Below are 24,149 nucleotides of genomic sequence, written 5' to 3' on the forward strand. Positions count from 1 at the left end.
ATTTTCAGCGCTAACATTATGCAGAATAAAAGACATGCCAAGCCAAAAGTGCACGCTCAGCAAACTTCCTTCCTTGGATAAATATAGAAACACACAAAAGCACACAATTGCCCATTACATTATCAAAGGCTATTTTGGTGGTGTTTTCTCACTTGGTGATCAAGCAGAGTGTATGTGTATCTGTGTGTGTGCTGGGAGACAACAGGCCTGTAGTGAGAGGATGACAGACGGGGAGACAATGTACAGAGAGACAATGGAGACTGAGTGGAACGAGCAGGAGAAACGTTACAGGAGCATACGCGTGTTTGACAGTAATAGTGTGTGTGTCTGTGTGCGTCTGTGGGTGTTTATAAATCTGGCTTTAACGCAATATGATCTCTTCCCTGCTTAGTAAACTCCACTGAAACCTCACATATTACTTTTCTGACATTTCAATTCAACATCAAATTCCAGTCGAACAACAAAGAATATTAAGGTTCTCTGCCACAAAAAAACACAGTTGGCAATATTTTGGCATGTTGGGCACTTGCAGCTTGAAAAATAGCGAAAATGGAATACATTCACCTGAATTTCCATCTAAGGTCCAAGTTTTCTACCAGCTTGGAAATGCACATACATGGGATTCTATGCACACAATGTCACTTGCTATGTTTTTTAGTGCAAACACACAGAGTGGATAAATACAGGTGTGTGTGGGTCCTGTCGGCTGGCGTGTGAGCCAACATCCAGAATAGTGCACGCCATAAAAAACCTCCTATATACGTCCCCCGTGTCAGTTTAGTAGGTTATGGGGCCAGCAGAGAGATGTAAGGCTGATGAGATGCAGGCCACTAAACTCAGTGTAGGAACCACGATTAATCGCTTGTGTCGCTGGATGCTGTGTGTGTGTGTGTGAGTGTGTGTGAGTGTGCGTGAGTGTGTGTGTGTGTGTGTGTGTGTGTTAAACACTCCAACAATAGGAATCCACCTTGAAAATGGACTTCAGACTGGGGAAGAGGAGGCGAGTGGAGGGACAGATGGATTATCCTCTGAGTACATAAATTATATGTTTGCAGAAAAACTGTCAGTTATATGAATGGTGTGTGTGTGTGTGTGTGCTATTCTATATTGTATGATATGTCACCCTGCTGTGCTCTCCTCTCCTCCAGTAAAACACTGGATGTTTGAGGTGCCATGTCTCCATGCATTATTAAAACACGGCCTCTCAAGGTTATAAATACCCCACAGAGCAGCTGCAGCCACGTTAGACCTTTCACTTCCCCTCTCACAAACACTTTACTTGTGCCCAATTTCCAAACAAAAGCGTCGCATAAAAGCCGCCGCCGCTGTGCATATTCACACCCGAGCGTGCACGTACACAAACAAACAAGATACACGCATAAGATATTAGGACATGCAAAGCGCCACGCCTGCCTTATCGAGCTGCAGCGGTCTGCTTAGAGCGACGCTGGGGAGTAACAAGGCCTGCTGACAACACTGGCCCCATTGCTCTGACAAGCCCAAAACATCAGAGAGGAGAATATACACACACACACACACACACATACACACACAGGCTCCCATCGCCAGAGATGGTGAGCAGAGAGGACAGGGAAGGAAGAAGGGAGGAGGGAAAGGAGGACAAGAACACAGCAGCACAAAGTCTAACAGGGGGATAAGAAATGTTGGAAAATTCTGAGAATCCAAACTCGCTCTATCTGCCCGTCTGAGCGCCTCTCTGACGTCTCTCTCTCTCCCTCTCTATAAACACTTCTGAAATGAGCCTTTGCATGTGACTGCGGGGGGATGTGAAGGAATGTGTGTACAAAGACCAACAAACACCATCGCTTCTCTCCCATCGAAAACAACCTTTGCTTCAGAAATAGAACTCTTACTGAAAAACACTTTTTTGAATAATTACGTAGCTTCTAATTATCAATCTAAAACATTTCCTGCTACTCTCACACAGCACACAAAGCTATCACACCTTGGCCCCAGACGCGGGTGATATTCTTTAATGAAGCACCGCAGCTGCTTACTGATTACACAGATACACACGCAAGCTGAAGTGATATGAAGTGATAGTGTAGAACCGTTTATATGTTAAGGGAATTAAAAATTGAGAATCATTTGGCTCCTGTTGGGTGGAAAGTAATTGGTGAGGTTTTGCTCTTCATCAGCAACATCCCTGTGATTAATATGTGAGTTCTCCCCGATGCTATAACTACTTTTTTTTTTTTTGCTCAAGTCCTTGTAAATATAACACTGAGATTCCCTGCGTGCATTTTAATCGTCTCCTTGTCTCGGCACATAAACCTCGTCCTGTAACCTGCTTCCTTTCAAACTGATTTGACGGGAACGCAAAGGAGGGAAAGTTGCAGCGACATTAGCGAAACCGTGTCGAGCGAAAAAGGTGAGTGAAATGGGATTCGGCGTAAATATGCGCTTATCTCCGGCGCTCCGATATGCTTAATTGTGCTGTCAAACAGCGTGACACGGGCGTCTGCACGTTAAGCCGCATAGAGTGGGATGCATGTGGTAAAGGGAGCTGCGGGGGGAAACTGAAAGCCGGCGTGTGATGCATCCCAACACCACGCTGGTCCTCACACACACTCATTCATCGGCAAAAGTGAGTAAATCCTCCCATGATGCTTTTCTATAACATCTTCTACGCTTCACAAGATGCAAAGCAAGTTTAGCAAGAATGCATTTAAGTGAGTAAGTTTGGATGAATGGACACAGGGGCCCCCGTAAAGGATCATCATCATCATCATCATCATCGCTATCATGCTGAATGTTATCAGTCTGCAGCAGGGTTTCCTACCTGGTTGTAGCTGTGCACGGCTCCCCCAACCTGCCCGCTGCGCTGAGGAGTTGCTGCGGAGATGCTGTCGCTAAGGGCGAGTGTCTGGTTGCTATGGTAGCTGGCAGAGTACTGGAGCGAAGCCTCCGGGGTGGAGTTGAGCTGCAAGGAACTCTGGGAAAGGAGAGCCGGTCCTACCGAAAGAGGGAGAGAGAGAGAGAGAGGTAGTAGTTGTGTTTGTGTGTGTATGTATGTGTGTGTGTGTGTGTGTGTGTGTGTGTGTGTTTGTGGATGTGGCAGGGGGAGGGGGTGGGGGGTGCGGGGTTTGGGTCGGATTTGAGATATAAATACATAAAGAGGAAGAGAAGGAGGGAAAGGGGAGAGAAGGGGGAGAGATTGAGAGGCGAAGAGTGAGATGGGGAAGAGAAAGAGAGAGAGAGAGAGAGAGAGAGAGAGAGAGCGGCAATTTAGAGCAGATAGTGCAGCAGTGCAGCACTCCGTGAGTTGGAGATGGCATACATAATTTATTAGCAGAGGCAAAGAGAAACAGAGGAGCGGAGAGAACGGGAGGAGGAGGAGGAGGAAGAGGAGGAGGAGGAAGAGGAGGAGGAGCAGGAAGAAGAAGAGGAAGAAAAATGGGAGGCTGGGGGGAGGAGGAGAAGGAGGAGGGCTAAAAGGAAAGAAGTTGTAACTGACACATTAGAAGTTGAATCATGGCGTCCTTCATTTGGACTTATATGATCAACCACAGGGAGGAAGAAGAAGGGAAACCCAGGTTTGCGAATGTTGTTCAGTGAGAGTCACAACATGTTGTAGTACGGCTTCATTCAAGTCGAACCAATCTCAATTTACCTCCCGTACACGTCCACAGTCCCAGCAATGGACCACTCACACACACACACACACACACACACACACACACACACACACACACACAGACACACACACTGCTCCTTGTTTAAAAGGCGTCAATAGGTTCTTAACTTGGAAGAAACGCTGTATACGAGCCAAATCTGTTTGGTGGAGGATGAGCACAGAGTACAACTGCACACACACACTGCACGACACGGCACAGGAGAAGCAATGAAGGGAACCGCTAGAAACCACTTAGTATCTGTGTGTGTGTTTTTGTGTGTTTGTGTGTGTGCAGTGCAGACTTAAAGGGATATGTGTGTGTGTGTGTGTGTATGTTTGTGGTTGTGTTCTGGTGCAGAGCCTTTAGGTCGATTACCTGCACGCTCAGCGCCAAGTAAATATTTCATCAAGATGCTATTTTTACTCACTAAAAGTGTGTAACATCTATATGCTTACAGTTCATAGTGTAAATAAGGCAAACTGTGTGTGTGTGTGTGTGTGTGTGTGTGTCAGTTCCCAATCTTCTCCTCCGTCTCCTTTCTCACTTTCCTGACTTAAACCTTTCGAAACATGTTGATTAACGCCCTGATAAACCTGACACGTTCCCCCTCTTTTCTCCCAGAATCCCCTGCGAGCCGCGAACCAAATTCGACTCCTCTCTTCCTCCTCCTCCTCTCGATCAACAGAAGACTTCTGTTTCTCATCTCAATTCATCCCTTTGCTTCCCCATGAATTATTAAACAGCACTTTGCCTTGTGCACACTGAGTGGGAGCTCCCAAACTTATCAGCCAGACTTGTTATTTTATTGTTAAATTGCACGTGCGTGCATGTGTGTGTATGTGTATGTGTGTGTGTGTGTGTGTGTGTGTGTGTGCGTGTGGTAAGAATATAAGGGTGTTGCATGTGACGGTGAGGTCATTAGAGAGATAATAACTGGATTTGTACAATGCATACAAATGATTGAGTTTCAGATGAGGAAAACGGTCCTCACATGGAAAACATTAATATTTCAGAAGTTATTAGTCAAATCCACGTTTGCATGGAAAGTTTATTGCTTCTTTCCAGTGAAGATAAGGTTCATTTCTCAGATAAGATCCTCCCAAATCCATCACTCATTGCTTTGCGGCAAACATTTCTTGCGATGAACTTTCTTCCTCCACCTCCTGCGTCTTATATTTATTCATCTTCTTTGACAAACACCTGACAAACTGTCGAATGGAAGAAAAGAGACACTTTGTTCTGTGCAACCTTTAGCGGAAGACAGCGAAGTGCCACTGAACCTATGAATTTACCGCTCATTTTCGGTGGGGGACTCATTTGGGACTAAAAACAAAGCCGGAGCCTGTGATGGATTTATCTGCACCAACACGCTACTGTGCTTTCAGCTGAAACCCTCAAAATAGAGCAGAAACCTCTGAGAATGGAGCACCTACGATATAAAAGTGTGCAAATACGAGTCATATTTCCACAGGGTGACACCCGCTGCAAAGAAGATGAGAGTGCAATTATCTACCACGTCGTCCCTGCGCTCTGCATGCACTCCAACAAAGCCAACCAGGGACAACAATTCTGAACTAAATAATTAAAAAAAAAGCTAAATTGGCTTTCAATTTGGGATTCTGTTCAGCATTTGTGTTGTCATACATGCTTGTGTTTGTTACCTGCGGGTGTATGTAGGTGTAAGTAGGTCTAGGCGCTACAAATTCATGAGTCATGTGGATATAACACAGGTAAAGAGCCGCACACACTGCAAATGTAGAAACGCGCCGAGCGATTCTTAAATGCCATCCATTACTGCAATATTAACCATCAAAAAGGTCAGCAGACAATAAGTGAAAATGGGAATGCAGTGTTCCAAAACCGATGACCTGCAAAGTAAATGCCAAGCACATTTAGTGAGAACTCACATGCAGGCCGCCATTCAATCACTGTGTGAATTCTTTTATGAGAATAACAGAACTACAGGACACTGAGGGGGACGGATGAATTCAAAAGTGGCAGGGAAAATCTGTTTTCGTTGACTGATTTTTGTGTGTTTGTGTGTGAATGTGTGAGTGAGTGGGACACTGAGAGAGAGAGAGAGAGAGAGAGAGAGAGAGAGGGTGTAATTTTTAACTGGGATTGGATACCTGGGCTGCTTCCCTTCAGTTAAGACTCTGAATGCAGATTAATCCAGATTACGTGGCGTGGGATACAAATTGCGCGTCGCAAACAGTGTTACGTGACAAAAGGGCAAAGTTCAAAATGCCAATTTCCTCATATAGGATTGGATGGGTAAAAGGTTAGGTTCAGCTGGATAAACAGCTTGTTTACGATGAATGCAGAGACCTGGTAATGGGGGAAATGTAGCCAAAACAACTTGGAACACTGGCGTTCCTGTAAAAGGTCACGCTCCATCTGCACCGCTCAGATTGCAGCGGCGGTCCGGATTCTCTGGCAACTCCCGTATTCTGTGGGAGTTTGTTTTTCTTTCGGAGCGCCGATCACATATTTCAGGCACACGTTTACGACAAGGGGCAGCAATAGCGGGGAGCTCCGAGGGCGCGGCCGAGGGCTCCTGCTGGGGCCGGATACACACTCAACAGTGGTCTTCAAGATGGTTTCACAAAAATGTTGTGATGTTTAGTCAGAGTTGAGTCCTGCAGCCTGAAAACACCTCATTTCAACCACAAACACATCTGACTGCAATAAGGAATGATTAGAAAGAAGCTCAGTCGTTCTGCCCTTTAAGCACCATTGCTTTGATTGTATTTTGTGTTTGGTTTGCAATTGTACTCTTCTCTGACTCAAGTCAATAGCATTAACCGGAGATAACTGGGAATTGAATAGACTCCTCAAGATCTTAAGGATACTCACAGAGGGGGCGGGGGAAAGAGAGAGGGAGAGAGAGAGAGAGAGAGAGAGGGAGAGAGAGATGCTGATCAGTGTCCTTACGTTCTCCGCTGTCAAGTATTCCTGATTCCTGGAGAGAGCGAATGCACGAGTCCACCAACTCCAAACCTGTGGTCAACTCATCCTCAATGTCCTTATGTCCGTCCGCTGTGAAGGAGAGGGGGAGAGAGAGAGAGAGAGAGAGAGAGAGAGAGAGAGAGAGAGAGAGAGAGAGAGAGAGAGAGAGGGGTGAGGGTTGCATGTTTGTGATTGTTGCAAAAGCAGATTAAGACAAAGGATTAATGATTACAAGACCAACAGTGGCCTCGGCTTGACACCACTTTGACGTTTGTGTGTGTGTGTATGCGTGTATATACATGTGTGTGGCGTGTTAACCATGCAGAATCCAATGCCAAGAAGCCACATAAAGACCAAGAGCGTTTGCGGTGTCCTTTACCTTGAGTACTCCAGCGAAACTGTTCATCCGCCGAACTGCAAGAGAGGCAGAGGGAGAATATGAATAAAGGACGTACAGCAAAACAAAACACCCTCTTTGCAACAAACCACCAAAAGCAAAATATATTAAACACAAGATAAAACCTTGGATGGTCCATTCACCTTCAGAGTCTTATTTATAGAGGAGACACTGCGGTTATTACCTTGAACCTGCTTTATATCACCATTAAATCAAGACTTTTCATTCCAAAATAAAACATTCATCACGTTCACTGTCTGTGCCTTAATATCCGTCAAACAAGTCAAATATATCAAAAAGGAATAACGACTCTCAGATGTGTTATACACGGAATCAACAGTGCGCTACTTTGGCACACAGCAGGGGGGGGCAGCCGAGTTCCTCCCGCCTACATCTCCCTTGTCCTCCCGTGCATCACTCCCGTCTCCACAAATCAAACGCGTCCCGATCGTCCTTGATCCGCAACTTTCTATTCATCGGTGCAAATAAAAGACAAACAAAAAAAGGGGAAGAAAATAAAAAAACGGGCTTTTATTTCCTTCCAGCTCTTCTTCACTTTGCCTCTGCTAAATCTTCCCCCCCTCTCTCTCTCCCACACACACACACACTGCTGTGTGCTTCTTGATGACCGTCGATTGATCCATGATTGATGGGTGGGGGGGCAACAAAGAGAGGGAAACAGACAGGGGGTGGGGGGATATTGAGCCGTCTGCTGCGTGATCAATGCAGACACGGACAGACTAACTGATACATACACACTTTCATCTGACTTCATCTGTACCATCAGACCGCCTGTCCGGGTCTAGGTCCCCAATTAGACTCAGTTTGGCATTCCGCATACAGCGTCTGTCTAATTGAACGTCTGTGCACGAGTGTGAGTGCGCAAATTTATTCTTTTAAAGAGAGCTGATCTGATTGAACCGCTTGACTCCATTCTGTTCTCGAACAAAGCTTTACATGCCAGAGCGTCGGTTTTATGTAACACGTGCAGTGGTTAAAAGCACACAGAGGGGCGAACTGGGAAGGCAAAGAGGGTAATAGCAAGAGGTTCGCCCGGCAGCGACGAGGCAGCCGAGGAAACCACTTAGCCGTGATGGAGGACGAGGAGGGAGGGAAAGTGAACGTTTCTGGTGCTTAAGTCATTCTTCTTCGGAAATTTCAAAGATCTCTCCAACCTGAGTATCCCTTTGAAATAGAACAGGATACGTCCAGCCTGTGTGGAGCTTCTGAGGAGGATGCTCACGGAAGCCTTGGGTCTTTCTTGATACTCGGTGGTAGCGGAAGGCCGAGCCGTCTGACAGACTTGGAAGAGGGCGAAAAAAAAAGCTCAAAGAAAGACTTAAAAGAGCTGACGTGGTTTTATGCTGCCTGGCCATGGGCTGGTAATCATGCCTGCGCTATAGGTGGAGTGATTGCACTGTGTGGAGAAGTCTATATATGGCTGATGGGGCGAGAGAGGGAAAGAGGGAGAGAGAGAGAGAGAAAGAGAGAGAGAGGGAGGACAGCTTAGGTGACACAAACACACCAATGAGGTAAAATGTGGTAAAACTAAAAGTACCGGACGTGTAGTGACAGCAAAATAAGCTCAACGCAACAAATACTTGTGTGTTTGTGGAATATCGATGTGGCCGAAACGTTGTAAAGCATCTGAAGGTGCATGGCGTCTGGTTCCAGAGAGGAATTAGGCGTGTGCTGAGGCGCATCCGTCATGAGTCATTAGGCCTCCAGAAGAGTTACACAATGCCACACAAGCCTCTGCCCAAATCCAAATCCAAATCCGCCGCCTCCCATCACAGATAGCACCACTTAAGAAAGCTCCAGATAAGGCTGCCTGCATGTGTGTTTGTGTGTGTGTGTGTTTATGTGCCACACTTATTGCCGCATTTCATTGTATTTCATTAACAGGGAGATGTTTTAGTAACTTTTTGGTTCACAAGCATGCAAACAAACTAAAAAATAAATTCAAAAACACACACACACACACACACACACACACGTTTCACATTCCCCCCCATGCTGAATTGAAAGCACTTTACGTCCTTGATAATTGCTCTCCCGTTGAGTTGTAGAAAGGCATAAATGGCAGGCTTGGTGTGCAGTCCCGGGCTATTTGGTTACCGCCAGCATTATAACAGGAGCCTAATAGACCATCATGCTCTGTCTGGCGTCCACAAATGCCTGGGCGAGAGTGAGAGACAGAGTTTCCAACCATCAATCCACAGTTTATTCCACATTTCCCAAGCCGGTGAGCTGAATTTCCCACGTAGTTTCTCCACTGATGACGCAACAAAGATGAAGTAAGGACGCGAGGAATGCTGGTAGTCCTGGAGCTGATCTTTGGCTCAGTGTGCTTGGTGCGTCAGACGGCCCAGCTTGAATGCGATTTCAGACCGCCCGGCTCAAGCGCTCAAACGTCGGCATTCAAGCCAAACGGGTACGAGGCTAATAGCTGACAATCAATGCGCTATAAACCTTCTAATAACCTCAGAAGGAGGCTCCATGATTACATCTAACTGTTAAATATACATAAGCAGGTGGCCGTGTGAGTTTAAGATGGCACGTCGCTTGTTAGAACCAATTATTCAATCTGTCCCTCACTGTTATGACTCATTTTAGGTGAGTAATGAAGGGACACCAATAAACCGCTGCACTTGGCCCGTGCTGTATAATTTGCTTTAATTACCCACGGCGTGCCCCTCACAGCAGATAAAACCCTGGAAAGTCACGCCGCCGTTACCTTTGGTTAGCTGTGACAACTGTCATCAAACTGCTGCCGAGTTATTTATTTATTTATTATATATTTCCGAAAAATTTGTGAATCAAAAATTTCTGCCAGGTGGCTTTATTTATTTTTTGATGCGATGCTGCTTTTGGGACCCCCGTATTCATGTATTAAAGAAGGCGTCTGTCCTGGGGATTACGTATCTACCCCGGCTGATGGTTGTCATAACAACCGTGTTCATCATCGTCAGTGTGACACCATAATGGCAATCTGTCAATCAAAGGCGGGAGAGGAGCAGTCTTTTATCGCTCTCAGCTCAAAGGGGAGGGGAGAATAGGGCGTGGGTGCGTGTGTGTGTGTGTGTGTGTGTGTGTGTGTGTGTATGTGTGTTTGTGCGTGTATGTGTCATAGAGAGGTTGGAGAGTTTTGACATTGCCTTTTGTGCAGTGAATGGAAAATGCGAAACAAAAGAATGAAAACAAAAAACATGCTAAAACGCTGTGGCCAAGTTGCAAATGTACCTAGATAATGTCTATATGTGTGTGTGTGTGTGTGTGTGTGTGTGTGTTTACACACTCTAGTCAGATAGCAGTGGTTATTGTGCACGCAAGGCTGAGGACAAACTTTTGTAGATGTGACAGCTGAGTGGCAGTTTTTCCAGTCAAAGTGTTTTCTGAGTTGACTTCCAACCCCTGACGACTGAGTGGCGTGACAGAAACAACGATTCCTGCGAAAAAAAAGAGAGAAAGCGACGCACAGCCGCACTCACGCCGGCCGATGGAGATATATCTCAACGCGCTGCAGATGTCTGCTCACCCACTCACACACTTTCTAGTCCTACACATGCACATACAAACCCAAACCTGCATCCTTCAAGTGTGATTTGTTTGTCTGCGGGTTAAGTGTGTGTGCTCGTGTGTGTGTGTGTGTGTGTGTGCACGTGTCAATATGTGATGAAAATACATACGTGCAAATGTGTGTGTTTGACCCCAGCTCTGACTGACAGCCATCCTAATTCAAGTCTTTTTGTTTGTTTGTTTGTTTGCCAGCGTCTCGGAAAGTTCGAACCAACATCCGAGCAAACTTCCATATCCAGGAATTTCCTAAATGACGTCTGGATGGAACAGACTGCAGAGGGTGTACGTATATGTGTGTGTATATGTGTGTCCCATGGGAGCAGCAGCTGTGGTTTGCTCAGCTCAGCGTATAGTGTGTGTATTTTATAATAGATAGGTGGGCTGTGGGCGCTGTGCAGTGGCAGACATATAGAAACAATACCTTCATGTTTAATTCAGCTGGGACTCGTGGCCTGCCTGTTCTCCACAGACGCAGGGGCAGCCTAATATTTATACTCATTCAACAAAGGCTTACTGTTATAACTCATGACTGAACTGAAGATTAAACGCTCTGTAAAGTGCACTTTAGAATTTATCTTCAGAATTGAACGATTTTGTTAATGCTGACTTTTGATGATGTAATGGTCAAATGCTATGAATCTATTTGTTAACTACAGGATTCAAATCTTTAAATGCAGCTTTGACACACACATATCTGTAAATTTGCGTAGAATAATAATGCAAACCATCTCAAAGGGGCTTTACAGGCACATTAACAGTGCTCCAGCCCAAAGCTCTCCAGGGAAGACCAGGAAAACCGGGATGGTCTGGAGGGAAAAAGGAGGGAGAAACCTCCAGAGAGGCTCTCCGCAGAGAGATCCCCTCAAAGTGCAGGTGTGTAGCAGGAGCCACAGGCAGGTGAGTAACAAAGAGACGACAGGATCCCAAGGATACAAACACAGCTGCCGACGCGGTAGGAGGAGGAAGATACGCTCAGTGTGGAATAACAGAGGGGAAGGAGATAGTTCCCCCTTCCACGGATAGGAATGAGATAAGCAGGGTGGGTGTGGATCACAAACACACACACACACGCACACGCGCGCGCACGCACGCACGCACGCACGCACGCACGCACGCACGCACGCACGCACGCACGCACGCACGCACGCACGCACGCACGCACGCACGCACGCACGCACGCACGCACGCACGCACGCACACACACACACACGTAGATCTGAGCCTGCAGAAAGCGTTGAGCTGTTTGTAGGAATCTAATTCCTTACACCTCTCTGGGTTTGACTCAACGCAACAAAAAACAACTATATCTTGGCCGGGTGCAGTGAGCGTCTCAAACGTACCGGAATTTAAAAGAACAAATCTGGCCCGAGGTGCAGACGCCTCTCAGGAGGACCAACAGTGAGTCCGCAGCCAGCCACTGACTCCAAACACAAGACAGATGAGGGGCGAAACTCCAGACTGACCACCAAACGGAAAACTACCAACAACAAAAAGGGAACATTCCAACAAATCCATGATATGATATTATTTGGAACGGAGGCGCTATCGGCTCCCTTAAGACCCGCCTGACTGCACTGTTATCACATGTGATAAAGGCAGTGATGATATTTGCATAACAATACACCCTCACATATGAATAATAACATCACCAGACCACTCAACACTTCACTGGCTGCTAAGCACATCGGCAAATTAAAGATCACAGGGGCGCGTCACGTATCAGCACGCCGCCAGCCGCCGCAGACAACACAGAGACGGCGGCTCTAACAACGGGAGGCCGAGGGTGAAAACTCTTGGCCGACGTCGCGATGGAAAACTGTCAGATGTGTCGCTGGCTCGGAAACGGTTTTGGCGACAGTAGCTGATGATTGTTACTACGCGCCGCATTGTTATTTGCACATCAGCGAGGTAGAGACGAGGTGCAGTCAATCAACAGGAACAGGTTTCTTAAAATCAGTGCCTCAAATGTGCCGACGACATGGAGTGACTCCAGTTTTTTTTTGTCAAATTTCAGGGCGTGTGTGTCGTCTCCAACACTTTCATGCCATCCAATTTACAGGTTTGGTGGGAAATGTGGCACATTTCTGTTTGACGTGTCATTAGAACGGAATGATGGAGGAGTTTCGGAACTTTCCACACTTCCCACATCGCATTCAAGTCGACACAGGGCTGTTCATCTAGTTGAGAGGTAGTGTGTGTGTGTGTGTGTGTGTGTGTGTGTGTGTGTGTGTGTGTGTGTGTGTGCATTCTGTCCATTTACCGGGCGTTCATGAGATTGCTTGAATCATATTTCTTTTTGATGACAAGCAAAAATCACCCCAGCGTGTGTGTCTAGTCCTCAAGATGAATTGCGTTCTGCCACTGTCAGACACCCAAGCACACACACACACACACACACACACAAACACACCAACACACACTCAAGGTCAGCAGTAATGCAACGATGCAACGGGTGGATCAGGCATCTCAGAGCTTTGGGGGCGAAGCAGTCGATGGTCTAAATCAGTGTTTTTCAACCGTGGTGAGACTAGCACTTTGAGACTAGTTTGGAAGTATTCAACAGGTTTGTCTTTAAGTGGCTGTGGGTTGTCTCCAAGTGATGCTGCAGCTTTGATGGCTTCACAGAGTCGTTTGACAGCACAGTAGATCAAATTACACACATTGGTAATAGATGAAAGATAACATCTTCTGCCTCCATTCATCCATTCACTACAATATGTTGGATTCATTCATTTAAGTGTCAGAGAGCTCCTCATGTTTTACATTATTAGTAACCTTTGTCCACATGGCTGATTCTCCACTCACACCAGCTGAATAAGCGTCTTCTGTGTGAACATCTACAAAATTTCGATATCTAACACTCACAGTTTGTATTGAAATGCACTTCAATTCAGCAACATGAGCTTTTTTTTCTGTATACATTTTCAGTGTCAAACTCACACTAATGAATTCACATCATAGTAATCTCAAAGAAAACAAAACAATGTTATTACTGATTTTACTTATACTATACCTTTTATATTTCATGTTTGTCTGTCCACATATCACTGTCGAAATTTCCCTTCACATTCCCTGTAAAAATAGCATATTTGTTGCCTTTTATCGGGGCTATTTTCCGTGGTCATCCTCAAATCTGGCGTGCGCTTGCTAGCCCAATGTTACGGTGTCACGTAAAGCAAACATGACAGCAGTGTCATTTGTTGGACTGACAGCTGATTGGCTTATAATCGTTTTGTGACAAAAGGGGGCAGGATGTCTGTGAATTTGTTTGTATAGAAATTTTAACAGCTTTACCAAGTGACGCGTTGTCAAATGTACGTATGCTTTGAACCTTTTGCGAGCTACTCAGAAACTGCTGGTAGCCTGCAAGCGACCTGTTGGAGACAACTGATCTAAAGACATTTCAATTTGTGGGGAAACACAATTTAAATCTCTGTCTACTCAACCAAAAATGTCGCGACCCCCCTACAGTACCTCCACGGACCCCCTTCTTGAAGACCTCTGATTTAGTGGGAGTCACTGAGTCACTCTCAACAGCTTCTACTCCAGTGAAGGGATATATTAGCATGTGTGTGTGTGTGTGTGTGTGTGTGTGTGTGTGTGTGTGTGTGCGCACATGAAGGGTTATTCTCTTCACACCGTCTATACCTTTGGGGCCCCCGTGGGACCAATTACCACTGCTCTGTGTCTCCATACACACAAACACACACACAGTGGTAAGCTTAGACCGCATAAGGACTGTCTCTGCTTGAGTGTGTGATTGGGATAATGGCTCAACATGAGCCCCGCACTGTCAATATTCATGAGCGTTTGATGACACTGACTTAAACTTCCAACATGTAAGAACACTAAACACGGACACACTCCGACTCATTCCTGGCTCTGGTCCCGTTACTCCACTTGGATTGCTGCTCGGCATTGAACTCCATCTGCCTCTCAGACGTCCCTGAATACACCCTCACTTCCAAACTGCACTTTAATTTGACCCGCGCACCGACTTCCAATTACAGAAGCTCTATCTCATTCATTTACACACAACATATAGCAAAGTGTTGTGTGATAAATGATGACCCCTGCAGACTCTGATGTAGTCTGTCTGAAAACAATAATGGAGGCATGTGGTGAATATTAATGCCTTGCTCGAGTGATCACAGGAGGGTGAATGGGCTCTTTGGACTGTAAATGAATAATGTACGTGTTCCATCACACAAATAACACGGCGTCTGCATGAGTGTGTGTGTGTGTGTGTGTGTGTGTGTGTGTGTGTGTGTGATAGTAAAGTTTACATGTGTAGGCTGTGTGTTTAGACACAGATATACAGCGTGTGATTCAGACGGACATGCGGCGGGGGGGAAAGGTTTTTAATGAAGTAGTAGGAGAGGAGCCATCAAAATATATCACAATGTCTGCAGTGCAATGATTCAACCGCTCCATCTAAGACACATACACACACACACACACACAGAGGCCCATCTGGCTAAATTGGAGTACAGCGGCTTTCTGAGTGATCTTTCCATTTTCATCCCCTTTCAAAGATGTAATTTGTAACGTTGTTGTCTGCATGAATCCGTCAAAGTGATCGGATCAAACTTCAAACACGGGTCCCAGATATGGAGAAGATGACTGATGATGTCACTATCACTCCCTCCTCAGAGTATCTTCAGTCAAACATCTCCACAGTTTGATCGCTAACCATCATCATAAACAATACATTACCTCATCACTTCGATCATTTATTAAAAAACGCCTAATACGATGGAGATTCTGCTGTTCTAGTCCACAACACAAGAAGAAAAACAACTTCTTTGGGCGGGGAGTACACTTATTCGATTATAAAGCGTGAAGAAGAGCACCGGCAAATCACATCAGGTTGGTGGAAACGAGCGCTTCAGCTTGTTAAACTGCTTTTACTCACTCTTTGGCATATAATTGATGAGGAGGACGGTCGTGGAATGTTATTAAGCTGATGAAGTGACGTCAATATACTGCTTGTTTGTTCGCGTCTCATATTTTGGGGCTGAAAATGCATTGTAAGAAATTGTGCAGGTAATTTCCTGTTGTTTATTATTTTTCATTTTTTTCGGCTTTTATCTGTAAGCACTAATACAGAGAAGATGACGTTCCATTGAGTTCCACAAATGCGCCTCCACAGAAATCCAATAAAACACCTAAAATTGTTTTTTTTTATTAAATGTGAGGATGGAAAATGTGAATTTGCATCTGGACAAGTGTAAAATTCAACACACACACACACACACACACACACACACACACACATTCGTAATGAATGCTGGGAGGTAATATTTTCCATCCTGATTGCTGGAAAAATCAGCGTCGGGTTGTTTGATTGTTTTGATTGCGATATTTTATTGGGGTCAAAGATTTCTAATCAGACCGTAACCACAATCACATTTCACTTTCATGGCGTCTACACAGCATGAAAAATGAAAACCAACGCGCTTTCTAGTATAAGGCACAGAAGCCCCAAGCGGAAAATCTGTCTATGATGCACAAAAGAACAAAAGGGTGAAATATTTCTCTAATATTTCTCCGACGCCTTCACCTTCTCCCGTCTCTACTCGTGACTGGACCTTGACGAGCCGCCGTCTGAATGCAACGCACGACGCGGCGGCCACTTGGTCACGACGAAAACAGAAACAGAAACACTTTGAAGTTTGTTTTTTTTGTTTCTCCATTTCAGCCGTGGCCAAACACTTTCCCGCCGTGTCGCAATGCTCTCTTTTCATCCCAATGCGACTCATCTGGAGAAGAAAGCGCACTTGCAAAGACCTCTTTTGGTGAGCGAATATCGCCAGAGGGAGAAGCTCAGAGTCGATGCCAGGCTTTAACATGCTGAAGCTCAGCAGCCAGGCAGCCAGACGGCACGCGACAGAACCGTTGTTTCAAAGCCGTGCGATGTTTGGAGCACATCTGCCGCCTCCAACGTGAAGCTTCGGACTGATTTGTGCATTATCCGATCCTGAACTTAAGGATTTTGATGTCCATCCATGCTTAAGTTCACATTCACATCTCCTTTAAGGAAGATATAGGGGATCCAGCCAAGACCGAAAAGCCAGAAAACTAAATCCAACAACAAACTTTATGAGCAAAACCAAATCAAAAGAGGCAACGACTGTCCAGAGCTAAAAGTCTGGGGCAGAACAAATGTCTATTCTCTATCTATTTCACATTTAAACACTTACATTTACATGCAAAAAGGAAATCTGGCTGCCGATGTCATTGTCAGACAGCAAATGGTAACCTTTCATCCACACAGGTCACGAGAGTTTGCGTTTTGTCCAGACCGCCTGCTTGCAATACTGATGTCGGAGCTTGGGATTTCATTGATATGTAGATTTTTAAGTCTGACTCATTTGTTCACAATGGCAACGACAACTCATTTGTGAGCCTCGACAGCAGACGATAAAAGTCACAACGGAAAGCATAATGGCAGCGTTGGGTTTCCTCTCCTGGGAAGACGCTCGCCCACACGTTCACCTCTAACAGAAATAACATAAATAACTGTGATTGTGCGAGTCGTCTGTCCACTCGCCCATTTGCTGCTGTATCTGACATTTGTTGGCACTAATGACACAAGTGATGGCAAGTTTTTACCCCAAAAGTAAAAGTGAAGAAGTGGAGCACATGAAGGCACACACACACAAATATATACAACCCACCCACATACACCCACACACACACCCTCCATTTCTACAGATATGCTATCTTCTCCCCCAAACTGCTCCAGGCGTGGATTCCTTTGGCCTCGGGGTAAGGAGCCTCAGGAGGACTCATACTCTCTATGTCTCTGTCTTTGTCTCTCTCTCTCTCACGCACGCACACCCGAGAGCGTCACGAGGCCCTCTAGCACTGACTGTTCTGTGAGCATCAATCAGAAAGGGAGAAGTTGAAAGCAACTCAGGTGTCTGCACGCTGCATGTTAATGGTCACCGTGAAAAATACCTCCACCGTCTCTTCCTTCTTCCCTCCTGTCATTTACTCCTAAATATCCTTTAAGGTGCCGCCCACACCTTCCCTCCTTTTCCCTGCCCTCCCGTCATCACCTCCTTTTCCGTCTCTTCATGTATGGGTCGTATGGGATCTAAATTTCCCCATTGGATGTAAAAGATGCTTGGTTACAAATGAGCAACTTGACAACAGTTTGAAGTATTTGTGTCTGAAGTATCTACTGTCCATGTAAACATTGCTATATTTGATGATGTGATGCTGCATTGATCTGTCTTGCTCAAGAACACTTTAGCAGTTATGGTGAATGTACATGTACAATGTACATACAAATACAAAGCTGAATGTTGAACGGAAATACATTCAAAAACTATGTTTCTTTCAAAATATGGTTTGCCTCTATACTGATATTATTAAATGTATTTTGTTACATCTCAGACGCCTCGTTTCTGTTATGAATTATCGTTGGCGTTTTTGAAGCTGGCTTTCCTTAATCCTGTTAAACGTAAAAGCCTCCCTCCCAAACGCCGATCACCCTGTCGCCTTTAAGTGCAGAGAAAGACCTGCCCACACCATGCCAGGCTGGCAGGCAGGCAAAGAATCACACACACACACACACGCACACACACAGCAATTAAAGAGTGCAGTGACCGCCTGTCAATACAGTGTAATAGGTGGTCAACAAAACATCTGTCTCTCCAAGGCTTAATGAAAGCAAGCAGAGACTGTGATCCCATATAAATGCACACACACACACACACACACACACACACACACACACACACACACACACACACACACTCAAATACACACACTCAAATACACACACACACATCCTCTAAATGAATGAAGAGTGGCCAAAGGTTAAACAGAGGCCTTGAACCAAAGACCCAAAGGACAAAGCGGACTTCCACAGTTTATTGTGACTTGGATGCGAAGTTCAAACCCACAGCACAGAGATCAGTGTGAACCCGTCGCCGTGGGTGACAGAGTGACAAGACCCGGAAACCGTAGCGTCCTGCGTGCTGCTTAAGTATCACAAACACAAACCTATTATTTTGTGTGATTAGTGCTGTCTGAGGAATAAGTGATGAATGGGCGACGCGGAGGCGCAGCATCACGCACGACATCATCACACATCAGACACCACCACAGGGGGCAATTAGGGTTATTGATATGAAAACCAGGCAAAAATAAATGACAAACTGCAGCCAGGTGTCCTATTATATAACCTCTGGGGGCACATTAACTCCTGTGGTATGAGTTAATCGCCTGATTTCTCCTCCCTCTCCCTCTCTCTCGCTCTTCCTCATCCCCTCTTTCGCCTCTTCGCCACACACCTTTGTTTTTAACCCCCCATCCGTCCCTCCCTTTCTCACTCTGGTTGTGTCTTTACCCCCCACGCCTGATTTGTCTCCGCGTGCCTCGGTTTCTCTCCATCACACACACACTCTTTCCCTCTCGCCGCCTCTCTGGCAGGGTTTTTGGTTGGTTCTTATCTATTCTCCCCACTATCTGGTGTTGGGGGTAGATAAGCACGCATTTGCATGTTTAATGAACCAAACACCTCCCCCCCACCCCCTCTACTGATTCTCCTCAGCAAACACACTCTTCCAAACGCACACACACACACGCACACACACACTTCTGCTGCTGCTGCTGATGGCCCAGCAGGTCTACGTCTCCTTGCCGCTAACATGAAGTCACCAGCTGCCGAGTCCTGCAGGAATAACCAGAGCCTGTCTGTCTGGCTCTACATCAACAGCTGGAATGACGGGAACATTATGACATAAAACCTGGAAAGAAGCTCCAAGTAATTTAGACTCCATCGAACCCAAGTCAGAGAGCGCACAGCAGCAGAATACTTGACACAAAATTGCAACCAAGCGTCATCATCTCGTGTTCCACCTGATTCCTCCTCTCTCCTTCATTCTATTCCCGCCATTCACCTCCGACTTTCCCACCTCGGCCCACTCTTTGACCACATATTTGACTCGGTGGTGGCGAGCAGCAGCGGGAGTGAGCCGACCTCTCTATCAAGGCAAAGAGAGCGGTTTCAATCAACAAAGATCGATTCCTGTGAGTGTAGAGGGGTTATACTGTCACTCAGGTTAAATGTCTTCCACTGACGCATTTCACGGGACTTCCACCGCCCGACCCTGTGTCACGCATACACACACGCCCCCTGCTGAGAGCCATAAAGCAGCGAGGAGGAGAGTCAGGGCAGCGGGGTGAGAGATGTTGCCACCTGCTACCATTTTTCTCCTCTCCCCTTGGAAATGCATCATCAGTCATTACTCACGGTATCATCAACACTCACACAGACTCACATATACACAAACACACACACACACACACACACACACACACACACACACAAACACACTCAACAACTGAAGGTAAGGTGTATTATCAGGTATAATGCAGCGAGCGGCTCTATAATTTGAGTTCCCTCTATGCAGCATTTTTGCCGCGCTTATAAAAGCGCCGGCAGCTAATGGTGTGATGGATCCCTCTATTATCACCCAACACAGGGGAGGAGAGTGGGATATTGTGAGATTAAGGAATGTAATTGGATAGTGCTTTAGCTGTGGCAAAAACAGGGGCGGGAAAGGCAGAGGGGCCCCCAAAAAGAGCGACAGAATGAGGTCAAAGATGCTGTGCGGAGGAGGTGAACCTGTGCCACAAATTAAATATGGAAGAAGAAGAGGATGGAGAAGGAGAGGAACCCGAAAAGTGGAAGTGGATCTGGTTCAGATTTCCGGCCCTCCTCAAGTGTCACACTGGTGTGTGAGCTGCTGTGATCAGCTTGAAAGTGTGTGAGGACCGAGCCCAGACTATAGCCGCATGAATGTCTCCTCAGGGGTAAGACAACTTTATAGTCTAGTAAGTGTGTTTACCCATGAGAAAAGTCTGGGAAGAGGCGTGAAGAAGAGTGTGTGAGTGTGTGTGTGTGTGTGTGTGTGTGTGTGTGTGTGTGAGCGGGTGAGCGAGTGCGGTCGTGCGTGTGACTCTGTGTCTCTGCTGGTGTGGAACTAAATGTCACAGCTTGATTAGAATAAATAGTCCTATAGAGCAGCCGGGAGTGGGCACCAACACACACACACACACACACACACAGCAGAGCTTGTGTGTTTCTGTGTGCGTCTGTGGTGACTCATCGCTTTTCTTCCATCTCTCTCTCTCTCTCTCTCTCTCTCTCTCTCTCTCTCTCTCTCTCTCTCTCTCTCCCTGTCTTAACCTTTCACTGACCTACTCGAAGGGGTCTCTAGGCGGATGTACAAGTCTGAACAACACAATCAGAGAGCTGTTAGTGCCTCAGGACATGAACTTTACACCTCTTCACCCCCCCCCCTCTCTCTCTCTCTCTCTCTCTCTCTCTCTTTCTCTCTAACCCCTATCATTCTGGCCCGGTCTGTTAGTTTCACTTTGTAGCACTCGCTGTTTCTCTACCAGGTTAGGTCAATCCAAACCCAGTGAGTTGGAATCAAGACAGCGTGTGTCTGCTCATAACTTGGCATTTTTCTAGACACCAACACTTCAATGAATCACACGAGAAATATTGACATTGTGGTCATTAATCGACCGCTTCTACCAGTAAGGAGATTGTTTGCATTCATACGGTTGACATATCTGCATTCCCAGTGACGTTCTCATATTCCCATATTCCCATTCTCACATTGTTGTTCACTGTGTTAGTCTTCATTCTAATACAGCTTCCTCTTCCTTCCACCTCCACCCCTGGTGTTTAGGATGAAGCAGAAGCCATTAGAGCAGGAAACGTTTTCTAAATAGCCTTGCTAAGAAAAACAACGCAAAAATCTCCATGAATCCCCACAATTCCACCTTTCCACCTTCCACTTTATTTAACAGTTTAGTTCTCTTTTCTCCCTGCCTGCCTTGTGCCTCCCAGTGTGGCGATGCATACATCTGAAACTAACAGCAGTACAAACACCTCAGCTCGGCCTGAAGCGAGGATCTCTCTGTTTACAAATAGGCCGTAGTCCACCAGTATCATAAATACATTACAGCAGGATACATGAATGACATGCCCGAGGCGAACGTCTGGTCAACAGAGCTCATCAAAACCAGCGGAGTCATCATCACACCCCCGCCAATACGTGCACACACACACACACACACACAAGCTGTACTCGATGTCATAGATGCTGCGATGTAGCGCAGGCGAGTGCGAAGATACAGGTTGTGTTTGTGGAGCGGCAGGGGGGAAGGTTATGAAACATGAGGATGAAACAGAGAGGAGGAGGAGAGGAAGGAAAATGAACAGGGCAGGGTGTGACAGAGAGAAAGAGAGAGAGAGAAAAGGGGAAAAATGAACAGGAATAAATCAATGAACCTATTCTGTCGCTGCCAAGGGGTAATGAAAGGTATTTATTAGGCTTATGCCCTCTCTCTCTCTCTCTCTCCACCCCCCCCTTGGTGCTGACACCCCCATCCCTCACTAAACACTACCCATTAAGCACAACAAAACACTCATTTAGAGGTCACATTTGTTTCGCTGCCTTAATTTCTCATCTGCATACAAAGTGAGCGAGCTCGTGCGCCAAGAAGTTGGGGCTGGATTTTTGATGTTTCACGTGACCTTTCTGGGGGAATCAAACGCGTGCACACACACACACACACACACACACACACACACATACACACACACACGCACACACACACACGCACACACACACACACACACACACACACACACACACACACATATATATCATATAGCCACACGTTGAACTAGATTAGCTGAGGAATAACTGCGGCTTTAATTGCATTATATCTCCGTTCTGCACAGGAATCCAAAGTGTCGCCGGCTGCTGATCTTAAACAACAACGCCGGCTGGTTCCACTGAACGTAAAAAACGTGTCTCACTTTTGCAAGCTCAGTGGAAAGTCTTATTTTAATGTTGAAGCTAAATCACAAGTCAGTAAACCAATTTAATATGAGGACTGAGGAAAGGCAAAGTTCAGCACAAATGTTGTACTTCACTGGGTCGATATAGAGAGATGAAGTCTTTGCGAGTGGCCTTTGCATTTTTCTGATCGTATGCGCCAACGCCAATGTGGCTTTTCAAAGCGCACGAGTCTGTGAACTGCGTCAAAATCCGTCGCAAGCTTTCGCCCTTTTGCCAGATTGGTTTTTATTGGAACTTGATCAAATGTCTTCCCTTTAAATGTCTTTCCTTGGCTGGAAACATTTATACTTATATTGGCATTTCTTCTCGTTTTAGAGTCAAAAATAGCGGAATACAAACTATGATTACCCTCAATTTCCGGGTTTACACCTTTAAAAAGTACTCAGGGTTTGAGCCAACAGGCAAATATCCAAATTCTGTATTCTAATTCACTGCAATATACAACTTAAATAAATTGATAAATTGAGTCCTGGTGTGTAGCTGGGTTGTTTGCATGTGTATGCTGGGGCGTGTGTGTGTGTGTCAGTGTTGTAACGCACGCTGACGGTTCACAGTGCGAACAGATGTTAGTCAGTAATGCCCTGTGCTTTGCGCTGCAGCAAGGCATTTTTTAGGGTCCTCAGCTCTGAGGAGTTGTCCACCGAGATGCCTAAATTGCTTTATTGAGCGGAACGCAATTGAGGACGTGCAACCTCACAAGGGAGCTGCCAATAGCGCTCATATACACACACACGCGGTACACCACAAACTTGCATACAGAGCTACAGAAAACTCCAGGTACCAGGTAACCAGGTGATGCAAGCCTGTCACGGCCAAAGAGATTTGAAGACGGCATAACAGATTAATGGGATCTACCACTGAGTAAATGCTGGATGTTGCTCAAAGCTCACCAGAAACCTCGTCTGTGAAAATAAATCATGACGGGATGAAATTAGAATTGTCATGAAAAAACATCAAAAAGTAGTGCAAATCTAAACGACCTCGTGCCTCCGTCTGTTCTCGTACCATCGCGTCTCCTGGTATCGTTCTACCCACTTTTTTCCCCGCCTGCCTTCATTTTTGCCCTCTGCTTCGTGATAACAGCTATTCGCTCAGTGCCACACGCGCTCTATATTTAGCCGCTGCCTGTCACAGAGACCCTGATGAAGGAGAGGAAAATGAGTGGTGATTGGAGAGCATGGGAAAGGTTAGAGCTGTCTCTTTGAAAAGCAGCAGACTCCCTCTGATCATTCACCGTGATATCGCAGACACTAATGTCTATACTTAGGATCGGGACGGAAAAGGGCCCAGGTGGAATTTGCATAAAGGATAATGTCAATCAAAGTCGTGAACAAAAACAAAAAAGCAAAACCTCACAGGTAAGCACAGAAAAGAAGATGAAAGCTCGTCAACGCATTTTGTTTGACATAGATGTGACGAATTGGAACGCACACATGAATGGACGCCAGCCAATCTGCTGTATCTGCTGTGATAATGATAGGATGATGTAATCGTGAGACAGCAGACTATTGCTGGCACACACACACACACACACACACAGATTCATTCTTACAACGCACACACTTCCACACTGATGCACAAGTTCAGATAGTGTTGCAAGAAAAAAACATTGTATATCAACTTAACATACAGTATGTTGAAGACATAAAGAGCTCAGCACAGTCGCTCTGATCACACTGAGTGCAC

At 45.9% G+C, this 24,149-nt stretch overlaps 1 protein-coding gene across 5 annotated transcripts in view; it reads right to left on the reverse strand.

Moving 5' to 3' along the window:
- The window catches only part of ctnnd2a (catenin (cadherin-associated protein), delta 2a), a 166,460-nt gene that overhangs the window by 83,414 nt on the left and 58,897 nt on the right, over positions 1 to 24,149 (reverse strand). For all 5 annotated transcript variants that reach the window (XM_076157930.1, XM_076157929.1, XM_076157931.1 and 2 more), the window contains 3 exons: positions 6,967 to 7,001; positions 6,573 to 6,677; positions 2,804 to 2,976 (listed from right to left, as the gene is read on the reverse strand). In XM_076157930.1, coding sequence (XP_076014045.1) covers positions 2,804 to 2,976; positions 6,573 to 6,677; positions 6,967 to 7,001 — 313 coding nt within the window. The remainder of the gene's footprint in view (positions 1 to 2,803; positions 2,977 to 6,572; positions 6,678 to 6,966; positions 7,002 to 24,149) is intronic.

The sequence above is a fragment of the Genypterus blacodes genome, unplaced genomic scaffold, assembly GCF_046128005.1.
Source record: "Genypterus blacodes isolate CSIRO-AG114 ecotype Tasmania unplaced genomic scaffold, CSIRO-AGI_Gbla_v1 ptg000076l_1, whole genome shotgun sequence".
NCBI classification, from domain to species: domain Eukaryota; kingdom Metazoa; phylum Chordata; class Actinopteri; order Ophidiiformes; family Ophidiidae; genus Genypterus; species Genypterus blacodes.